Consider the following 23848-nt stretch of genomic DNA (forward strand, 5'->3'; position numbering starts at 1 on the left):
CTTGGAAAAATGCCTATGAATTAAATAAAAAAACAAGTTGCAAGCTATATGTAATATGATCTCATTTTTATAGTTTAAATGCAAACAAAACCTACCCTGTAATCATATATGCTTGCTTATGTACAGAAAAATATCAAGGAGAAACCAAATTGTCAACAGTAGTGATGAAATGGACTTAGACCACTTGAATATATTACAGCAAGATATATTTGTTTTGAAATTATTAATTTTTTTAAAAAATTGACAATTCAGCAAAATGCTTATGAAAAAGTAATTCTTAAAGCCAAAAAGGATACTTAAGAAAATCCAAAGTACCTTGAAAAGGAATGTGGCTCTATGTGCATCAGGCATTTGTTTAAAAAAGATGCATGTCTCCATGCCTGCTAATAGCCGAAGGAGTTTTATTAATAATTATTCTGATTAAATTTCACTCCCAAGGCGAAATGCCAGTTATTGTTTGAAATAATGCCCTGTCAGAAACCTTCCCGGCCAGGCACAGTGGCTCACACCTATAATCCCAGCACTTCAGTAAGCCAAGGAGGGAGGATAGCTTGAGCCCAAGAGATAGCAAGACCCTATCTCTACAGAAAAGTTTAAAAATTAGCCAGGATGGCCGGGCGCGGTGGCTCAAGCCTGTAATCCCTGCGCTTTGGGAGGCCGAGACGGGCGGATCACGAGGTCAGGAGATCGAGACCACCCTGGCTAACACGGTGAAAACCCCGTCTCTACTAAAATACAAAAAACTAGCTGGGCGAGGTGGCGGCGCCTGTAGTCCCAGCTACTCGGGAGGCTGAGGCAGGAGAATGGCGTGAACCTGGGAGGCGGAGCTTGCAGTGAGCTGAGATCTGGCCACTGCACTCCAGCCTGGGTGACAGAGCGAGACTCCGTCTCAAAAAAAAAAATAAAAATTAGCCAGGATGGTAGCGCACACCTGTAGTCACAGCTACTTGGGAGGCTCAGGTGGGAGGTTCACTTGAGCCCAGTAGGTTGTGGCTACAGTGTGCCACGATCACATCACTGCACTCGAGCCTAGGCAACAGAGTAAGACTGTCTCCAGAAAAAAGAAAATACACACATACATGTAAATACATGTATATTAGACATGTAAAAATGAAAAAAATAAACAATTCAAAAATGCTGGTGAAATGCAGAATCTTTATTTATATATGTACATTTTAAAGATATGGTCTTGCTATGTTGCCCAGGCTGGTCTCGAACTCCTGGACTCAAGCAATCCTCTCATGTTGGCCTCCCAAAGTGCTGGGATTAGAGGCATGAGACACCACACCCAGCCATCTTTATCTATTATGATTGATGATATTACTGCATAATCCAGGACAACCATTTAAGAAACCAAACAAGTGGGAGTGTGGTGAGGGATAAAAGACTATACATGGGGTACAGGGTACACTGTTCAGGTGATGGGTACACCCAAATTTCAGAAATCAACACTAAAGAATTTATTCATGTAACCATGGCCAGGCACAGTGGCTCACACCTGTAATCCCAGCACTTTGGAAGGCTGAGACAGGTGGATCACCTGAGGTCAGGAGTTTGAGACCAGCCTGGCCAACATGTTGAAAACCCATCTCTACTAAAAATACAAAAATTAGTTGGGTGTGTGGGGTGGCAGGTATCTGCAATCCCATGTACTCAGGAAGCTGAGGCAGGAGAATTGCTTGAACCCAGGAGGCGGAGGCTGCAGTGAGCTGAGATCGTGCCACTGCACTCCAGCCTGGTCCATAGAGCGAGACTCCATCTCAAAAAAAAAAGTAACTAAATAAATAAGAACTTATCCATGTAACCAAACATCACCTGTTCCCCAAAAACCTATTGAAATAAGTAAATAGGAAGAAACCACACAAATGAAGTGTACTTAAACTATTAAGTGAATATAACCTCATCAAACTCACTGACTGGCATGTCTTTCTTCTTAAAATATGACCTATTAGCAGATAAAGTCTTTGAACTAGATGAATACATAGCATAGTATTAATAAATGTATATGTATATAGTCATATGTCACTTAATGATGGAAATATGTTAAGAAAGGCATCATTAGGAGATGTGCAAACATCAGAGTATACTTACACGAACCTAGGTGGTGTAGCCTACTACACACCTAGGCTATACTGTATAGACTATTGCTCATAGAAGCCTATACAGCATGTTACTGTACTGAATACTGTAGGCAGTTGTAACACAATGATATTTGTGTATCTAAACACAGAAAAAGTACACTAAAAATACAGTGTTATAATTTTATGGGACCACTGTCCTATATGAGGTCTTTCGTTGACCGAAACGTCATTTGGCATTTGATTGAATATGTGTGTGTATACTTCTATTTATTGTATTGTTTGCTCTGTTGACATATAACATGATTAACTTCCAGAAGTCTCACATTTCATTGAGGTATTCCAAGTTCATTTTTTCCCAAAAGGAAGCCCCTTAGATAACAGAATATTTCGCTAATATATAAATACTACTAAAGATGTATATAGACAGTCAGTTAACTTAAAAATCCCTTGCTATTTTGTTGCAACACATTTTAATCTGATAGAACTATTTCATTATGAATTGATTTATTTACCTTGAACAGCTAAGCCTGCTAGCTGAATTGCTCGTTCTAAGGTACAAGGAATACTTCCTTCCAAGATATCTTTCTTCAGTTGCAGATAATACTGATACCTATTAAAAAAAAATGTCAGTTTTAGAAGGTCAATGTCAATATTATCTCATTGAGACACAATGCATTTAACCATAATTTGGTAGAGAAGCATAAACCAGCAAAACAAAACCTTAATCCCACTTTTTTTTTTTTTTTTTTTTTTTTAAGATAGGGTCTCCCTCTGTTGCCCAGGCTCAAGTGCAGTGGCATGATCACTGCTCACTGTAGCCTCGACCTCCCTAAGCTTAGGTGATCCTCGCATCTCAGCTTCCTGAGTAGCTGGGACTACAGGTGCACACCACTATGCCTGGCAAATTTTTCTATTTTTTGTAGAGATGGAGTTTCACCATGTTGCCCAGGCTAGTCTCAAACTCCTGGGCTCAAGTAATCCTAGTGCTTGGATTCAAAATGCTGGGACTATAGACATGAACCACCATGCAGAGCCCCTAGATGGTTTCAAACAAGGATGACAAAGTCCTCAACCATATGACACTTACACATACACTTTAATCAATCTAATGAGTTACTTATCCCAGATTATAGTTATTTCAAAACTAAAACGATCCTATAAGACAATTAGTCATCTGCTCCATGCCCTGTAAAACAGTCCCTACAATTTCTTTTTAGTTGGAGAAATGGAAAGCCAGTGGCCAATCTTTACTTTAAAAACTGACTAGTAACTTGGTAATATAAGACTTTGCTTACCTTGTTTGGTGGAAGTTCCCTAGCACTGGAAAGTAAAGCCAGAGAAAAATGGTTTCTGAGATTTCAGACCAGGCTGATATTAAAATATTTCTGATGAAATCCCTCAAAACAGCTGTTAAGATGCTTTCTTAATATCTGGTAATGTGGGTTTACTTCTGTTTACCACCTTGTTTGTACTTTCAATATATAGGGCATCAGTTACCAGAACAAGGTTTAGAGTCAAGCAGACCTGAACTCTCCAAATTAGTATTCTGCATGAACTTGGGCAAGTCATAATCTGTGAATTCAAATTCTATCACCAGTAAAATGAGGGTACCATCACCCTTCACAGGACTGAACATATTCCAATAATAATATACGTAAACAACTAAGAGCATAGCCGGCAAACAGCAGCTGTATCAATCACATACTTGAAGCCACTCACTTCTCCATTTTGATAAAACTCGAGGGTGAAGATTTACTACTTCCTTTTATGTATTTGCTCAACAGGTAATTACTGGGGTCTACTATATGTTAAGCATTATTCTAGATGCTGGGGATACAGTGCTAAATGGAGATCACAGACACTCTGCCAGAGCAGTCTATGGAGCCATCTGGAATCCAAAATGTCCTCCATATTTGGTGCCTGTGAAGTGCAACCCAGTTACAGTTCATGTTTGAATTCCTCTGAGAGCCCACTCCTTTAATCATTTCATATGAGTCTTTATCGTCTTATTTCAGCCACAGACATGTAAACTTCTGTTCTTTATTACTGAAGAACCTGACCAAAACACCATCCATTCAAGTAAGAAGAATTTGGATCCACCTTTTCCCCTTCCACCTGCTAACAGCCAAACCCATGGATTTCCCTCCATTAGCTAATGGGATGCTGGCAGTTGTGGGATCCATCAGACAGAAAAACTTGAGATTTTCTATAAAGCAGCTCTTTTCAAAAGCTTATCTGAGGAAGATTGTGTTTAGGGAAGTCTGTCTATTGAACATGCTATTCACAGATTCCATTCTAAATATTCTAGGCCTTTTCCTTAAATCAAAAACACTAGAAAGGGCCAGCCACGGCGGCTCACACCTATAATCCCAGCACTTTGGGAGGCCAAGGCGGGCGGATCACTTTGAGGTCAGGAGTTTGGAGAACCAGGCTGCGCCAACATGGTGAAACCCAAACCCATCTCTAGTAAAAATAACAAATAATTAAGGCCGGGCGCGGTGGGCTCAAGCCTGTAATCCCAGCACTTATTGGGAGGCCGAGACGGGCGGATCACAAGGTCGGAGATCGAGATCATCCTGGGCTATATACGGTGAAACCGTCACGTCTCTGACTAAAGAATACAAAAAACTGCAGGCGATCCGAGGTGGGGCGCCTGTAGTCCCAGCTACTTGGGAGGCGGAGGCAGGAAGATGGCGTGAACCTGGGAGGCGGAGCTTGCAGTGAGCTTGAGATCCGCCACCGCACTCCCAGCCTGGGCGACAAGAGCCAGATCCGTCTCAAAAAAAAAAAATACAAAAATTAGCCAGGCGTGGTGGCACACACCTGTAGTCCCAGCTACTTGGGAGGCTGAGGCAGGAAAATCGCTTGAATCCAGGAAGCGGAGGTTGCAGTGAGCTGAGATGGTGCCATTGCACTCCAGCCTGGGCATCACAGAGAGACTCCGTCTCAAAACAAAAAACAAAAAACATGAAAAGCAATATACTTGAACCCAATTAATGTAGCTTTCCACAGCCTTACATTGTACTGTTGTGAGAATTGATTCTTCCATATTTGCTTTAACTTATTAATTTCTGATTCAATGTCTTACATAAAATCACACCTGAAAGTTTCTGTTTAAATGATATACCAGGAAAATGTGTCATGCTTGCAAAGAGGTATGCTTCTCTGTGTTACATAATGAATGATGGAACTCAGATTTCTTCTTTTGCTTTGGCAGCCATTAAGCTCACAGCTAAAATCCAGGCATAGTCACAATCATTATTATCCCTCTTAATTGCTTTCTCCACTATTTAATAATAGCTACCTTTAAGTGATGAAGAGCTGGAGCTCAGAGATTAAGCAACATGCTCAAATGCATAGAGCTAGACTGAGATGGAGTTTGAATCCCCAGGTCCGAATGGCCCAAAGGTCTTGTTCTTAACCACGACAAATCTATAGTTATAGATGTTTCTAGTATTTTTATTCATTTAGTATTTTACACGACAGTCCACAAAACACAATGGTTGAGAGCAAGGACTCAGGAGCCAGCCTGCTTCAGTCCCGATTCCAGTACATACTAGCAGTGTGACCTTGGGCAAGGTGTTCAACCCTTCTGTGTCTTGGTTTCCTCATCTACAAAATAGAGATAATAGCACCTACGTCATAGGATTTGTTATGAGAATTAAATTAATAAAGTACTTGGGACAGTGTTTAATATACAGTAAAAAACATAAGCGGTTATTATATGTTATTGTATTATCCCTCAAATCCTTTAATGGAAGCAACTAGGGATGGATGAACGGATGGATGGATGGATGGATGGATACACAGACAGACAGTTTGTTTTTTTTTTTGAGACAGGGTCTTGCTCTATAGTCCAGGCTGGAGTGCAGTGGCATAATCATGGCTCACTACAGCCTCAACCTCCTGGACTCAAGTGATCCTCAAGCCTCAGCCTCCTGAGTAGCTGGGACCACAGGTGTACACCAGCACACCTGGCTAAATTGTTTTTAATTTTTTAAAGAAACAGGGTCTCTCTATGTCGCCCGGGCTGGTCTCAAACTCCTGAGCTCAAGCGATCCTCCCACCTCGGCCATCCAAAGTGCCTGGATTACAGGCATGAGCCACTACACCCAGCCATAAATATGTTTTTCTTAAAGAAGTATTTACTGTAGGAGCAGATGGCCAAGAAATTTCACTTCAGTGGCATTATCACTCTTTGCTAAAATTTCTATATATTGGTGGGGCTGAAGATGGCTTATAAATATGTTATTTCAATATTTTTGCAGGCCGGGTATGGTGGCTCATGCCTGTAATCCTAGCACTTTGGGAGACCGAGGTGGGTGGATCAGGAGGTCAGGAGATTGAGACCATCGTAGCCAACATGGTGAAACCCCATCTCTACTAAAAATACAAAAATTAGTCGGGCATGGTGGTGAGCACCTGCAATCCCAGCTATTTCAGAGGCTGAGGCAGGAGAATCACTTGAACCCAGGAGTCGGACGTTGCAGTGAGCCAAGATCGCGCCACTGCACTCCAGCCTGGCAACTGAGCAACAAGAAGAATGAAATAATAGGAAAAAAACAAAGCAGTAATAAAATGTAACACGCAGACCTGAATTCAAAACTGTCAGCCAAGGAACAAAAGAAATTGCACATTTTAATTCAAAAGCAAGTATTCTATAAACTTGCCCGAAAGTAAAAATATGCTGATCAAATATTTTATCTAAATCTTTATCAAGTTACTGATCAACTTTCCAATATAAAATATTTCATACAATATATGACAAGAATTATATAATAAATTAGGTGACCCCATTTTGCACAACAGAAATTCCAAATAATGTATGAAGAGGCAGCTTTTCTCTTCATCTGTTTTCTTAGACTAGTAATAGAAGGCAATGTGTAGGCAGTGGCATTTTTACTTTTTAAGTTTTATTTTGGAAATTCTGAAATGTATGTATAGATATTAAGTATAGTGACCCCATCTCCTTATCATGGTGCCTCACCCATCAACCTTATGCTTACCACGTTTTCTCCATCCATCCTCTCCTGTGCCCCCTCCACCACCAGTGTTTTACAGCAAATCCCAGACGTCATGCCACCTGTAAGTACTTCAGTACACATCCCTAAAAGGTAAGCTTTATTTTTTGAAAACGTAACTACATTTTTATCACACCCAACAAAACGAATATCTTCATACTGAGTACTCAATACCTGATTCGTATGCAATTTTCATCATGGCCTCAAAATGCATTTTACAATTTTCTTAAATTAGAATCCAAAAAAGGTCTACAGATTACATTTAATGGATATTTCTAAATCTCTCTTGCTATAAAAAAGAAAGTTTTTATTCCCTTTTATTTTCATGTTATTAACAGAAATGGAGCCATTTGTCATGTAGAATTTCCTACCTTCTGGACTTTTGTGGTCGTAGTCTCATGGGGTCATTTGGCAAGTTTACACGCTCTCACATTTTTCCTGAAAACTGATCATTAGATTTAGAGCAGCACTGTCTAAAAGAACATTCTACAGTGATAGAAATTATCTGTATCTGCGCTGCCCAATATAGTAGCCATTAGCCGCATGTGGCTATTCAGTACCTGAACTGTAGCTAGTGCAAGAAAAATTTTAATTGTATTAATTTTAATTAACTATAAATAGCCACATATAGCTAACAACTACCTTACTGAACAGTGCAGACTAGAGGCTTGCTTTGATACAAGTTCATTTTAGTCATTTAACCTGGTGGTGCCTGGTACTTCCTGATGCATCACATCAGAAGAAATGGTATTTGGTTGTCCCACTTACAGTGATGCTGACATTGCCCACTGAGTTCAGATGATGCCAGCCTGTTTCTTTTACCCCAAGGTTTTAGCCAATACTCATGACTGTTACCTCTTTATACAATCTATAAAGATAGGATAAACTTACTGCCATTCAGAATAATGAATTGTATTCTAGTAAGCTTCAAAGGTGACCAATGAGGTTTTTTTTTAAGTATTATGAATTCGTGAATTTTAAAAGATATATTTGATGTGTTTTAATTCATGCAGCTGTATTCTTTTTTTTTTGTTTATTTTGTTTGAGATGGGGTCTCATCGTCGTCCAGGCTGGAGTATAGTGGCACAATCTCAGCTCACTGCAACCTCTGCCTCCCAGGTTCAAGCGATTCTCCTGCCTCAGCCTCCTGAGTAGCTGGGATTACAGGCATGCACCACCACGCTTGGCTAATTTTTGTATTTTTAGTTGAGACGGTGTTTCACCATGTTGGCTAGGCTGGTCTCAAACTCCTGACCTCAAGTGATCCACCCACCTCGGCCTCCCAAAGTACTAGGATTACAGGCGTGAGTCACCGTGCCCAGCCTAGTTGTTTTCTTTATGATGGTCAAAATTTCCAGGCTTTGTGCAGTAGCAGTATCGTAGCCAGTGAGGTTCAAATGAGGCACAATTATTGATGACTGAAACAAAATTTCCTCTTTTGCAAGTAAAAACTCAAGGCACCAGAGTGTTTGTTCACTCTGCCATGTGAGGACCCAGCCGGAAGTTCTGCAAGCCAGGAAGGGAGCCCTCATGAGACCTCAACTATGCTCAGATCTCCAAACTGAGAAAATACATCAGCTACTCAGTCTATAATATTTTGTTATGGCAGCTCACGCTAAGATATGTTCACAGGTCGTTTTTGCTAGATATATAATCATTGCCTCCTATTTCCTTTCCTTGAGGATGTTAAATGTTACTTTTTTGTCTGTTGGCATGAAGTGTTTTTCCAGAAGTCTGACACCAATCTTATTTTCTTAATTTTATAACAGCTTTAGTCTGGATGCCCAATGCCCAATTTCTGGTGACTCTGCAGAATGTGTTGGCACTGATTGCTCTGGACTGACCATGCCAGGTACACAGTATGTCTTTTTAATACAGAGCTTCAAGTCATTTTCCTTTCAAGGAAGTTTTTAACATGTGTTATAGCTAGAATATAGAATTTGTTATATAGTTTTTGGAATTTGTTCTTTGCCAATGTTTTGACTTAGATCATACTGTTAGAAGAATGTTTTGGCTTTTTCCTTTAGGGAATCCTATTACATCTATTTTTTTTTTTTTTTTTTTTTTTTGAGACGGAGTCTCGCTCTGTCGCCCAGGCTGGAGTGCAGTGGCCGGATCTCAGCTCACTGCAAGCTCCACCTCCGGGGTTTACGCCATTCTCCTGCCTCAGCCTCCCGAGTAGCTGGGATTACAAGCGTGTGCCACCACACCTGGCTAATTTTGTATTTTTAGTAGAGACAGGGTTTCTCCATGTTGATCAGGCTGATCTCAAACTCCTGACCTCAGGTGATCTGCCCCCCTCGGCCTCCCAAAGTGCTGGGATTACAGGTGTAAGCCACCATGCCCGGCCCTCCCCCTTTGTTTTCTTACAATATCTTTGAGTGGGTTTTTTTAAAACACCATTTTTGAGGTATAATTGGCATACAAATAAGCTGTTCAAATTTCAAGTGTACAATTTGGACACATGCATATATCCATGAAACCATCACTACAAGATGAGGAACATACCACCTGTAAAAGTTTCCTTGCACCCCTCATAATCTGTCTCTCCCATTCCTACCCCGTTCCTAGGAAACCACTCATCTGCTTTCTGACTATGGATGTGATAGACAGAACTCTGGATATCTTGGACCAAAAGGTAACCTAGTACATGCGAAGGACACACTGAGGATACTGGAGCACTAAGAGAAAGAGCGAGCGTCCGTGAAGACTCTGTGGAGCTGTCAGACAAGCTCTGCAAGGCTGACTTCTGAACTTCTCTCACAGAAGTCAATGATATTTAGGGTTTTTGTTATATATAGCTATACTTAATCCTTACTGATACAACTTCTCTATCAGGCGCTCCTATACCTAATCAACGAGCAATCCTACTGATTGACTCTAATAGGCCCATTCTCTCTCAATACAGCTAATGCTTTTCTGTTCAGTTCTATATTGTAAACCTACACCTAGATTATGGCACAGGTATTCCTAAACTGGTCTCCTGCCTATAGTCTTGCCATCTTTGATCTACCTTCTATGATGGGTGATCTTTGTAAAATATAAATTTAATGATTCCATTAAATTTGAAAATCTCTTCCTCATTGTACCATGACTTTATTGCTAATGCCTATTTTTTAAATCTCCTTTCTAAGTAATACCTGAAACTTCCTGAAGACATGTAATCATTTTGATTACTCCCCCTGCTTTGCAAAAACTATTCCCTCTAGAACATTTCTAAAGTCAATTTAAATGTCAGTCTCTCTACCTTTCCTGTTCAAGTTCCCCTTGCCCCACCCCTAGGAATCCACAGCTTTAATTAAAGCATTTATTATCATAGGATACTGTAACTATTTATATGAACTGTCAATTCCACCAGACTGTGAGCAGCTCCTCCAGGGTGGGATTAAAGCATATTCACCTCCCACTCTATTCAACACAGTTCTTAAGAGTGTATCTTCAGTAAATGTTTAAATGAGTTAAAGTGATCAGTTCAGGCTTTTTCCTTCTGGTTTCCATTTTCTCTTCATTATTTCTATCTCAGACTTTTACAGCCAGTTTGTGTTTATCCCTACCACTGCTACCCTTACTGCTTTGACTTTCCATTCTCTCCTAATCATTAACTGGCAGACTCAAACAGCACTCCACAAACACGGGACAGTACCAGGTTCTCACTGTCTGCAAGGTACTGTGTAAGATATCATTAAGTAAAGCTAAAGAAAACATGGGCTTAAAACCTAGGAAAAAGATACTTGCAAAATCCTAATAATAGGGTATGACAATTACCATCTTAACACAAGTAGAATCAAATTCTAGGTCGTAAGCCAAAACTCATTCTGTCCTGGGGTCATAGATGCTTCTTGGAGGAGGTACCTTCTGAACCACAACTCAGGAGGCAAACAGGATTCCAGTAAATACATGTGAGAGAAAGATCTAGGACACAAAGACGAAAGGGCATGTGGTATGTTTCGGGCCCTTGAAGTAGCTCAGCTTGGCTCAAAAGTAACATTAAATAGGCTTAAAAAGATAAGGCAGTGATGGGATTCAGAGAACTTTGAAAAGTAGGCTCAAGAACTCAAATTTTATTCCTTTTTTCGTTGTCTTCAGGGGGAAAAAGAATAAGAACACTTAGTTCCTCTATTCTGCTTCTTAATATCATCTTCCCTTTCTGCTTTTGTACCTATTAAGTGCACTTATCGGCCAAAATTTCCTGATCTTAAACACTTCCCTCCCTCTCCTCTGTACTCCCTCCCCAATCTGTCTACAGAATATAGCTAGAGGAAGAGAATTCTAGGAGCCTTTCAGCACATTTCCTTGAGGAATGAACACAGATTTTGTGACTAATTTTCTAAAATATCTTCTCTCCTTTCCTAATTACAAAGGATCAGAAACAACACAAACATTAAAGGTAACATCACTACAGGAAGAGTGCACAGCTAGGGTAAATCCATCATTCTTCCCTTTAATTATTCCTTTGTGCCTAGCGAACCCATAAGTTACCCAACATGTAGTAAAACACTCTGACATGCCACGTATGAGAACCTCTTTGTAATATCGTAGCTAAAAATGTGGGGCGAGAGGCAAAGTTTCAAACTTATCTTCTGACTTCAACCTTAGTTTCACTTTTTACATCTCACTAGACTATTTCCTAAAAACAAACGCCATGTAATTTCTCACCTGGTAATCTCCTGCTGCAGCTGAGAAACTGAAGGCACATAAAACACCACTCCAAAATAGACGGTCGGTTCCAATGCATATTTATCCAGCTGCTTCTTCAAAGGTTTTTCCAAATCTACCCACCGGCGCTGATTTTGCTTGTTGTAGTACCAGAGGCTGAAGTAAGTGACCTGGAAAGACAGAAGGTCACTGAAGGAGGCAATAACATACAAAAGGATTTCAATGACTTCAGCCGCACTAATCCCTGACCCATGACCAAATGACAGCAGTCTCTTATTGCCTTTCCTCTCAGAGAGGAACAACAGCAAAAACTGAAGGAAAAAAAGGAGGTAAGACCTATCTGTAACTAGCTACTCATATTCAGGAAACAGGCAAAAATCCAATTGCACTTGCATATCATTTACTGAATTCTGCCCCAAAAAAATGCATTCATGACCTAGACACTAGAATGTAGTGGGTTTTATATGCAGGTTTTAAAAACAACAAAAATACAGAAAATTTATTCTTGGTTTTTCTATTACTAAAACACTAAATATGTCATATATATGTATATATACATATATACGTGTATTTGTCACATATATGTATATATATATACATACATGTATTTGTCATATATGTATATATACGTATATACATACATGTATTTATCATATATGTATATATGTATATTTATCATACATATATATTATATATACACATATATGTATATACATATATTTGAGATAGAGTCTCACTCTGTTGCCCAGGCTACAGTGCAGTGGCGCAATCTCAGCTCACTGCAACCTCCGCCTCCCAGGTTCAAGGCATTCTCCTGCCTCAGCCTCCAGAGTAGCCAAGATTATAGCATGCACCAGCACACCCAGCTAATTTTTTGTATTTTTAGTAGAGACAGGGTTTACCATGTTGGTCAGGCTGATCTCAAACTCCTGACATCAGCTGATCCACCCACCTCGGCCTCCCAAAGTGCTAGGTATATAGGCATGAGCCACTGCACTCAGCCTCATAATTTATATTTTTAAATAATCACAACTGGGGTTCTACCCAGTGGAATGCTGAGTAAACAGTGTTAAAACAACTTTTCACTACTCTTAGTTTTGGTTTCTATAAAAGAAATTATTTTTTGTAAGTACCATGAATTCCAGTATTCAGTATTCAGATGCAATTGCAACTCTTCTTTACCCCTTTGTCCTCAAAATTTCATTAGATATACATTTAAAACAATTATAATGCTGTGAAGGTGAATTAACTCTCTCTACACACACACACACACACACACACACACACACACAGTGCATGAGAAAAGCTATGACTAAACCCTTAGTGTATTACTCAGAAGTTCAAAGAAAATGCCCAGATGTCTTAGCATTTATATCTCACTGGCTGTGTAATGAAACTGTTAAGGTAAATCAATACTAGCCCTGGGCCTGGTCAACCTGAAAGGGTATTAATGCACTTATGTGACAGCCTCAAGCCACTGCTAATACTTGCCTCAAAATCAATCTACAGATCAAGACAATTGGAAAATCACCGCTTTGTAGTTGTAAACTCCAGAATAACACTGTCCCAACAGAACTCAGTGTGATGATAGAAATGATCTACATCTCACTGTCCAATAAAGCAGCCACTAGCCACATGTGGCTACTGAGCAATTAAAATGTGGTAGTGCCACCGAGGAGCTGTATTTTTAATATTATACAAGTTTAATTGACTTAAATAGCTGCAAGTATCTAGTGGCTACTGTATTGGACAGTATAGATTTAAAGCAACAAGAAAACTGAGAAATAATAGGTCATTTCTTTGAACTGCAATCCTCATTCAAGTAAAAAATAAAACTTTAATCTGCAAGGGAAAAGATTATGCAAACATGCCCTCAATAGTCATTTTATTATTTTTTAACAAGGTAAGAACTATACCTTTAAAATGACTTGATCAAATAAATTCAACAAGATGAGGAATGTGCCCATTTTCCCCTATAGCCACAAGTCCCTAGAATACTGCTGGAATTCAATAAATTTTGTTGAATGAAAAGAGGGAATATTCTCTTGCTTCTTAGTTGCCACCCAAGTCATCACACAAGAATAGAGTATTTTGAACATTTCCTATGTACCTGGTTCTATTCCAAGAACTGTAGAGATACCATAGATTAAATCACCATCACTAATTTATGATGTAGTTATTTTTTATCTGTGTAAAACCTCAAAGCCAGTGTTTCCCCCAAGTATTGTCCCTGGACTACCTCTACCAGAAGTACCTAGAAGGTTTCCTGGGCCCTAAAAAGCTACTAAACTCCTAGGTAATTCTTGTGTCCTTTAAAGTTGGATAACTTTGCACTACACTACACCGCTCCTTCAAAGTTATGCAAGAGAAAGTTATATAAAACCTTATCTTTGGCTGGGCATGGTGGCTCACACCTGGAATGCCAGCACTTTAGGAGGTTGAAGTGGGAAGATTTCTTGAGCCCAGGAGTTTGAGACCAATCTGGGCAACATGGCGAAACACTGCCTCTGCAAAAAATACAAAAAATTAGCCAGAAGTGGTAGCATGCGCCTGTAGTCTCATCTACTTGGCAGGTTGATCACTTGAACCCAGGAGGTAGACAGAGGCTGCAGTAAGCTAAGATTGCACCACTGCACTCCAGCCTGGGTAACAAAGTGAGACCCTGCCTTAAAAAAAAATAAAATAAAATAAAATAATAATAATAATAATAATAATAAATCCTTGACAAGCTGCATGGAAATAAAATTTTTGAAAATCCAAGCACACTGTAATATTTCTGAAAGGCCAAGTCCTATTGTTAATTATATTCTGAAGTTATGACATTTTAAAATGAATTGCTTATTATCTGTAAGCACAGAATATGTATCACACATTTATAGAAAACAAGAACTGTTCTTTTCTTCTTTTAAACTGAAACGTATAGAAAACAGAAATCTGGTTTAATAGAGCTTGATGCTTAAGTCCAAAGTTCTGAGTTTGATTTCCAGCAGTTACTTACTAGGAGTGAAATGGTAAAGTCAATCAGTCCAATTTGGTTTTCTCAAGTGTCAAATAAAGTAATACCTCCCTCACAATGCTATCATGAGGACTGGATAAGGGAAAACTATGTAAGTACATTTTCGTACTAGAAAACCATTATATTTTATTTTTTGAGAGAGAGTCTCACTCTATCACTTAGGCGGGAGTGTACTGGCATGATCACAGTTCACTGCAACTTCGAACTCTCAGGCTCAAGTGATCCTTCTGCCCCAAACTCCTAAGTAGTTAGACAGCAGATGCATGCCAACACACTACTAATTTTTTTTTTGGTCAAGACAGGGTCTCACTATGTTGCCCAGGCTGGTCTTAAACTCCCAGCTTCAAGTGATCCTCCTGTCTCAGCTTCTCAAAGTGCTGGGATTATAGGAGTATGCCACCATGCCAGCCTGAAAACCACTATATATTTTTAAATATTATTTAGTTCACTCATTCTCTCTACTACCAACAAAATCAATTATTGACTCCTCCCCTCAGAAGACTTTTAAAATTACCTACATGTATTTGGTTATAGCAAAAAACATTTCTGTTACTATGTTTGTTTTCTGCTCCATCTTAGAACACAAGTTTTGGACTGAATGTACCACATTTGGTCTATAATGCCAGATTAGGAATCCTTTAGGATCTAAAACAGTTTGTTTTTTTTTTTTTTTTTTTTTTTTTTTTTTGATATGGAGTTTCACTCTTGTTGCCCAGGCTAGAGTGCAATGGTGCAATCTCAGCTCACTGCAACCTCCGCCTTCTGGTTTCAAGCAATTCTCCTGCCTCAGCCTCCTGAGTAGCTAGGATTATAGACACCTGCCACCACACCCAGTTAATTTTTTTTTTTTTTTGTATTTTTTAGTAGAGGCGGGGTTTCACCATGTTGGCCAGGCTGGTCTTGAACTCCTGATTTTGTGATCTGCCTGCCTCAGGCTCCCAAAGTGCTGGGATTATAGGCATGAGCCACTGAACCCAGCTGTATGTCACCATTTTAACCAAAATGAAAAGGTCTTAAAATACCCTTTGAATAAATTAACTTTCCCTTTAAATACAGTTGGACTAGACTGTTCCAAATACAAAAACAGAATTATATAATTTTAGGTTTATTGTATAATTTGTGGTTGTACCGTTTGTGAATGGACTGTAATATAATTAAAATAACAGCCAAACAATCTGCTAGCATTCTGTTAAAAAGTACATTCTGAAAGGAAAACTGTTAAAATGTGCTAACTTCATCAGTGCATCTATTACTCATGCAACATGAATTAGAAAATCAAATAGAACTGAACAAATACATTTGTTGAAATTGCATCATCATTAGTTTTTCACAAATTATAGACCACAGAAGAGAGTAGCAAGAACTTTATCTGAAGGTACAAACAGCTGAAAAGAATGGTAGGCTTAGGCCGGGCATGGTGAATTGCACCTGTAATCCCAGCACTTTGAGAAGCTGAGGCCAGTGGATCACTTGAGGTCAGGAGTTCGAGACTGGCCTGGCCAACATGGTGAAACTCCACCTCTACTAAAAATACAAAAAATGAGCCAAGTATGGTGGAGGGTGCCTGTAATCCCAGCTACTCAGGAGGCTGAGACAAGAGAATCGCTTGAACCCAGGAGGCGGAAGTGAGCCGAGATCGTGCCACTGCACCACTGCACTCCAGCCTGGGCAACAGAGCAAGACGGTCTCAAAAAGAAAAGAAAAGAAAAGAAAAAAGAATGGTGGACCCAGTAAATTCTTTGTTGGTTAGCTCTTTTAAATAAAGGAGTCTAAGGGACATTTGAATATTGACTTTGTAGCTTGTCACGGATAGATTATTTACAAGACTTTCTTGTGCGTAACTATTGTAGTTAAAGTATTTGCTTTGGGATCTGCCCCAATGTTCAAATTCTATCTTAAGAAGTAGTGAAAGCTAACCAAAAATCAAATTTATATCTTGTTAAATACCTCTAAGGAGGTATTCTATTTCTAAAATTGCTGCTAGAAATGTTTATATACATATGGGTAACTAAATTATTGTAACATTATAATCCTGGGATTGAAAGCTCTCTTAGAATGTCTACACATATATAATCAAGTTACAACATCTGACTCCATGAGATTTTATGACTATAATATCATCTGTTTCTAAAATAGGTAGGTGGAACTTGAACAACGAAATATTGTGATTAAATTCTCATCAGGCAAGGATTTTTCCTGGATAAGACCATTTTTTTTTTTTTGGCTCGTCTTGAATAACAACCTTAAGAATCTGAATAATTAACTTTCCAAAATAATTTAAAATCCATTCAAAAAACAAACAAGATGGGGGATGAGCACAAAAATCAAAGAAAAGGAGAGAATACTTTCTAACTCAATCAATAGGCCAGCATTACCCCAATACCAAAGCCAGACAAAAGATAACCACAAGAAAACTATAGCCCGACATCCCTTATAAATATAGATGCAAAAATTCTAAGCAAATATTAAAAAACTGAGTCTAACAGCACACTAAAAGGATTATACACCACGACTAAGTGGGATTCATCCCAGGACTACAAGGGTGGTAAAACATACCCCCCAAAATCATTATACCACATTGCTAAGACAAAAGAAATAAAACACACATGACCATCTCGATTCAGAAAAAGCATTTGACAAAATCTGACATCCTTAATGATAAAATAAAACACCTAGAAAACTAGGAATAGAAGAATAGAGAAGAGCTTCTCAACACATCAATGAGCATTTAGGAAAAACCCACAGCTAATACCATACTCCATGGTGAAAGACTGAAAGCTTTCCCCCTAAGATCAGTAACAAGACAAGGATGCCCATGTTCACCACTGCCATTTGACGTTGTACTGAAGATTCTAACCAGAGCAATTATGCAAGAAAAATAAAAGTCATTTAAACTGGAAAGTAGTAGTAAAACTATCTCTATGCATATATGACAAAATCCTATACATAGAAAATCCTTGAAATCCATCCCCCAACCCTGACAGACACACACACACCCCTACTCGAGATAATAAATTCAGTGAAGTTTGCAGGGTACAAAATCAACATGCAAAAATCAGCTGCTATATACCAGCAATGTACATGTCAAAAAAAGAAAACAATTCCCTTTATAGTAATATCCGAAAGAACAAAATATGTAGGAATAAATTTGACCAAGAAGGTGAAAAGGCATATACTGAACACAACTAAACAGTGCTAAAAGAAATTAAGGAAAATCTAAATAAATAGAAAAATATCCCATGTTCATATATTGAAATACTTAATATTGCTAAGGTACAGTAGTGCTACCCAAAGTAATCTTCAAATTCAAATGCAATACCTATCACAATTCCAATATGCTTTTTCCTAGAGATGAAAAGCCAAACCTCAAATTCACATGGGCCTGCAAGGGGCTCCATATAGCCAAAACAATACTGAAAAGGAATAACAAAATTGGAAGACTCACAGTTCCTTGTTTCAAAACTTATTACAAGGCTATAGTAATCAAAACAGTGTGGTACTGGCATAAGGAGAGACATATAGACAAATAGAATAGAGAGTCTAGAAATGAACCTATGCATCTACAGTCAACTGATTTTAAATAAGGGTGCCAAGACCAGCTGGTGGGAAAAAGAATACTCTCTTTAACAAATAGTGCTGGGACAATTGAAGATCCACATACAAAAGAATGAAGTTGGATCCCTACTCCACACCATATATATAAATTAAGTAAATATAAGAAGTGACCCGTAAAATAGTTTAGAAGAAAACATTAGGGTAAATCTCTGTGATCTTGAATTTGGGAATAAATGTTTGAATATAACACCAAAAACATGAGCAACAAAGAAAAAAATAGATCAACTTATTTCAAAATTACAAAACTTGCCAGGCACAGTGGCTCATGCCTGTAATCCTAGCACTCCGGGAGGCTAAAGTGGGAGAAACTTGAGGTCAAGAGTTCGAGACCAGCCTGGGCAACAAAGCAAGACCCTGTCTCTACAAAAAATTTTAAAGTTAGCTGGGTGTGGTGGCACACACCTGTAGTCCCAGCTACTCAAGAGGCTAAAGTGGGAGGATCACTTGGGCCCCGGAGACCGAGGCTTCAGTGAGCTATAATTATACCACTGCATTCCAGCCTGGGCGACAGAGCAAGACCCTCTTAAACACACACACATACACACACGCACAAAATTTAGAACTTTCATGCAAAAAACCATATCAGGCTAGGCATGGTCACTCACAGCTATAAACCTAACATTTTGGGAGGCTGAGGCAGAAGGATTGCTTGAGCTCAGAAGTTTGAGACAATCCTGGACAACACAGTGAGACCTTGCCTCTACAAAAACTAAAATTAGCTGAGTATGGTGGCACACACCTGTAGTCCCAGCTATTTAAGTGGCTGAGGTGGAAGGATCACTTTAAGCCCAACAGATCAAGACTGCAGTGAGCCATGATTGTGCCACTGCACTTCAACCAGGGCAACAGAGCAAGACCCTCTCTCAAAAAAATAATAATAAATGAAGTAAAAAAAAATCTACAGAACAAAGGAGAAAATATTTGCAAATTATCTATCTGATAAAGGTCTACTATTTGAAATGTATAAAATAACTCTTACGTTCAAAAAGAAACAACCCAACTTTAAAATGGGCAAAGAACTTAGACCCTTTTTGAAAAAAGATATGAATGGCCAACAAGCACATGAAAAGATGCTCAACGTTATTGGTCATTAGGGAAATGCAACTCAGAACCATAATGAGATACCACTTCATACCAACTAGGATGGCTGTAATTTTTAAAAAAAGGAAGTAAACATTGATGAGGAGCAAATGGAACCCTTATACATTGCCAGTAGGAACAGAAAATGGTTCAGCTGCTGTGGAAAAGTTTGGTGGATCCTCAAAATACTAAATATAGAATCACCAGATGATCCAGCAATTCCTTTCCTAGGTACATACCCAAAAGAACTGAAAAACAGGTGCTGAAGCAAACACATGTATATGCATATGCACAGCAGGACTATCTGCAGGTGGAAACAAGCCAAATGTCCATCAATAGATGAATGGATAAACAAGCTTGTGGTGTATAAATATAATGAATATTCAGCCATAAAACACAATGATGTATTGGTTCATGCTACAATGTGGATGACATTCAAAAATATTATGCTAAGCAAAAGCAGCCAGAAGACAAATATTGTATAATTAATTCTGTTTATATGAAATATCCAAATAAATCCCACAGGTGTGGTGGCTCACACCTGTATACCCAAGGTGCTTGGAGGCCAAGGCAGGAGAATTGCTTGAGGCCAGGAGTTCAAGACTAGAATATATAAATTCACAGAGACAGACAAAGTAAATTGGTGGTTGCCAGGGGCAGGGAAGAATAGAGAATGACTGCCTATGGGATACAGAATTTCCTTTGGGGGTGATGAAAATTTTTTACAACTAGATAGTATTATAAATGTACTAAATGCCAATGAGCTGTTTACTTTAAAATGGTTAGTTGTGGCCAGGCACAGTGGCTCACGTCTATAATCCCAGCACTTTGGGAGGCTGAGGCAGATCATGAGGTCAGGAGTTCAAGACCAGCCTGACCAACATGGTGAAACCCTGTTTCTACTAAATATACAAAAAAAAAAATAGCTGGGCATGGTGGCATGCGCCTGTAATCCCAGCTACTTGGGAGGCTAAGACAGGGGAACTGCTTGAACCCGGGAGGCAGAGGTTGCAGTGAGCCAAGATCACACCACTGCACTTCAGCTTGGGCAACAGAGTGAGACTATCTCAAAAAAAAAAAAAATGGTTAGTTGTACATTATGTGAATTTTGTCTCAGTTTTAAAGTTTTAAAAGTTTTAAAGATCAGAAATATTCATAATAAAATCAAGTAAATAATTTTATTTTATTACAATAATTTTGGGGAACAGGTGGTGTTTGGTTACATGAATAAATTCTTTAGTGGTGATTTCTAAGATTTTGGTGCACCCATCACCTGAGTAGTATACACTGTACCCAATCTGTAGTGTTTTTATCACTCACCCCTTTTATTCCCACCCTTCCCCTGGAAATCCCGAAGTCCATAATATCATTCTCATGCCTTTGCAACCCCACAGCTTAGCTCCCACTTATAAATGAGAACATATGATGTTTGATTTTCCATTCCTGAGTTATTCACTTAGTATAATGGTCTCCAACTCCATCTAGGTTGCTGCAAATGCCGTTATTTCGTTCCTGAGTAGTATTCCATGGTGTGTGTGTGTGTGTGTGTGTGTGTGTGTGTGTGTTTGTGTGTCACATTTTCCTTATCCACTAATTGGATGATGGACATTTAGGCTGGTTCCATATTTCTGCAATTGCGAATCGTGCTACTATAAACATGGGTGTGCAAATGTCTTTTTCATACAGTGACTTATTTTCCTCCTAGTAGATACCCAGTAGTGGGATTGCTGGATTAAATGGTAGTTCTACTTTTAGTTCTTTAAGGAAGCTCCACATTATTTTCCATAGTGGTTGTACTAGTTTACATTACCACCAGCAGTGTAAAAGTGTTCCCTTCTGACCACATTTATACCAACATCTATTATTCTTTGATTTTTTTTTTTATTATGGCCATTATTGCAGGAGTAAGGTGGTATAGCACTGTGGTTTTATTTGCATTTTCCTCATAATTAGTGATGTTGACCAGTTTTCCGTAAGTTTGTTGGCCATTTGTATATCTTCTTTTGAGAATTGTCTATTCGTGTCTTTAGCCCATGTTTTGATAGGATTATTTGGTTTTTTTTCACTGCTTTGTCTGAGTTTCTTGTGGATTCTGGGTATTCGTCCTTTGTCAGATGCATAGTTTGCAAATACTTTCTCCCACTCTGTGGACTGTCTGTTTACTGATTACTTCTTTTGCTGTGCAGAAGCCTTTTAGTTTAACTAAATCTCATCTATTTATCTTTGTTTTTGTTGCATTTGTTTTCGGGTTATTGGTCACGAACTCTTTGCCTAGGCCAATGTCTAGAAGAATTTTTCTGATGTTATCATTCAGAATTTTAATAGTTTCAGGTCTTAGATGTAAGTCTTTGAACCTGCTTGAGTTGATTTTTATGTAAGGTGAGAGATGAGGATCCAGTTTCATTCTTCTATATATGGCTTGTCAATTATCCCAGCACCATTTGCTGAATAGGGTATCCTTTCCCCACTTTATGTTTTTGTTTCCTTTGCTAAAGATCAGTTTGCTGTGAGTATTTGGCTTTATTTATGGGTTCTCTATTCTGTTCCATTGACCTATGTTTTTATACCAGTACCATGCTGTTTTGGTAATTATAGGCTTGCAGTCCAGCTGAAAGTCAGGTAATGTGATACCTCCATATTTGTTCTTTCTACTTAGTCTTGCTTTGGCTATGGGGGCTCTTTTTTGGTTCCATGTAAATTTTAGGATTGTTTTTTCTAGTTCTGTGAAGAAAGATGATGGTATTTTGATGGGAACTGCATTGAATTTATATATTGCTTTTGGCAATATGGTCATTTTCACAATATTGATTCTATCCATCCATGAGCATGGGATGTGTTTCTATTCGTTTGTGTCATCTATGATTTCTTTCAGCAGTGTTTTGTAGTCTTCCTTGTAGAGATCTTTCACCTCCTTGGCTAGGTATATTCCTGAGTATTTCATTTATTTTTCCAGCTGTTATAAAAGAAGTTGAGTTCTTGATTTCATTCTCAGTTTCCTCACTGTTGGTGTATAGCAGTGCTACTGATTTGTGTACATGAATTTTGTATCCTAAAACTTTACTGATATGGTTTGGCTGTGTCCTCACCTAAATCTCATCTTGAATTCCCACGCTGTGGGAGGGACCTGGTGGGAGGTAACTCAATCATTGGGGCAGCTCTTTCTGGTGATAGTGAATAAGTCTCATGAGATCTGATGGTTTTAAAAATAGGAGTTTCCCTACACAAACTCTCTTCTCTTGTCTGCCACCATGTGAGACACGCCTTTCATCTTCCACCATGATTGTGAGGCCTTTCCAACCATGTGGAACTGTAAGTCCATTAAACCTTTCTTTTGTAAATTGCCCAGTCTTGGCTATGACTATCAGCAGCATGAAAACAAACTAAAACATTTACTGAATTCATTTATCAATATAGGACCTTTTTGGATGAGTCTTTGGGGTTTTCTAGGTATACGTTCATGTCATCAGTGAATAGTGACAGTCTGACTTCCTCTTTACCAATTTGGATGCCCTTTCTTTCTCTTGTCTGATTGCTCTGGATAGGACTTCCAGTACTACGCTGAATACAAGTGGTGAAAGTTGACATCCATGTCTTGTTCCAGTTTTCAGGTGGAATGCTTTCAACTTTTCCCCATTCAGTATGTTAGCTGTGGGTTTGTCATAGATGGCTTTTACTACCTTCAGGTATGTCCCTTCTATGCCAATTTTACTGAGGGTTTTAATCATAAAGGAATGCTGGATTTTTTCAAATGCTTTTTCCGCATCTACTGAGATGATCATATTGTTTGTAATCCTGTTTATGTGGTCTATCACATTTACTGACTTGTGGATACTAAACCAACCCTACATCCCTGGTATGAAACCCACTTGATCATGGTGTGTTTTTTTTTTAATATGATGTTAGATTCAGATAGCTAGTATTTTGTTGAGAATTTTTGCATCTATGTTCATCAGGGATACTGGTCTCTAGTCTTTTTTGGAACAAAGCCTCCAAGAAATTTTAGATTATGTTAAATGACCAAACATAATAATACTTGGTATTCCTGAGGAAGAAGAGAAATCTAAAAGTTGGGGAAACTTATTTGAGGGAATAATCAAGAAAAACTTCCCTGGTCTTGCTAGAGATTTAGACATCCAAATACAAGAAGCTCAAAGAACACCCAGGAAATACATCACAAAAAGATCATCACCTAGGCACACAGTCATCAGATTATCTAAAGTCAAGACAGAATAAAGAATCTTAAAGGTCAGGTGCAGTGGCTCAAACTTGTAATCTCAGCACTTTAGGAGGCCAAGGTAGGCAGATCACTTGAGGTAAGGAGTTTGAGACCAGCCTGGCCAACATGGTGAAGCCCCAACTCTACTAAAAATATAAAAATC

At 38.7% G+C, this 23848-nt stretch overlaps 1 protein-coding gene across 2 annotated transcripts in view; it reads right to left on the minus strand.

The window, feature by feature from the left end:
- The window catches only part of PTPN21 (protein tyrosine phosphatase non-receptor type 21), an 85740-nt gene that overhangs the window by 40366 nt on the left and 21526 nt on the right, over positions 1–23848 (minus strand). The window contains exons 2-4 of one of the 2 annotated variants that reach the window (XM_017895379.1): positions 11759–11928; positions 7474–7547; positions 2594–2691 (exon numbers count right to left, since the gene is read on the minus strand). In XM_017895379.1, coding sequence (XP_017750868.1) covers positions 2594–2691; positions 7474–7502 — 127 coding nt within the window. In that variant the 5' untranslated portion in view covers positions 7503–7547; positions 11759–11928. The remainder of the gene's footprint in view (positions 1–2593; positions 2692–7473; positions 7548–11758; positions 11929–23848) is intronic. The other variant, XM_017895378.1, reaches the window with a different exon arrangement.

Source organism: Rhinopithecus bieti, unplaced genomic scaffold, assembly GCF_001698545.2.
Source record: "Rhinopithecus bieti isolate Rb0 unplaced genomic scaffold, ASM169854v2 scaffold_26710, whole genome shotgun sequence".
NCBI lineage: Eukaryota > Metazoa > Chordata > Mammalia > Primates > Cercopithecidae > Rhinopithecus > Rhinopithecus bieti.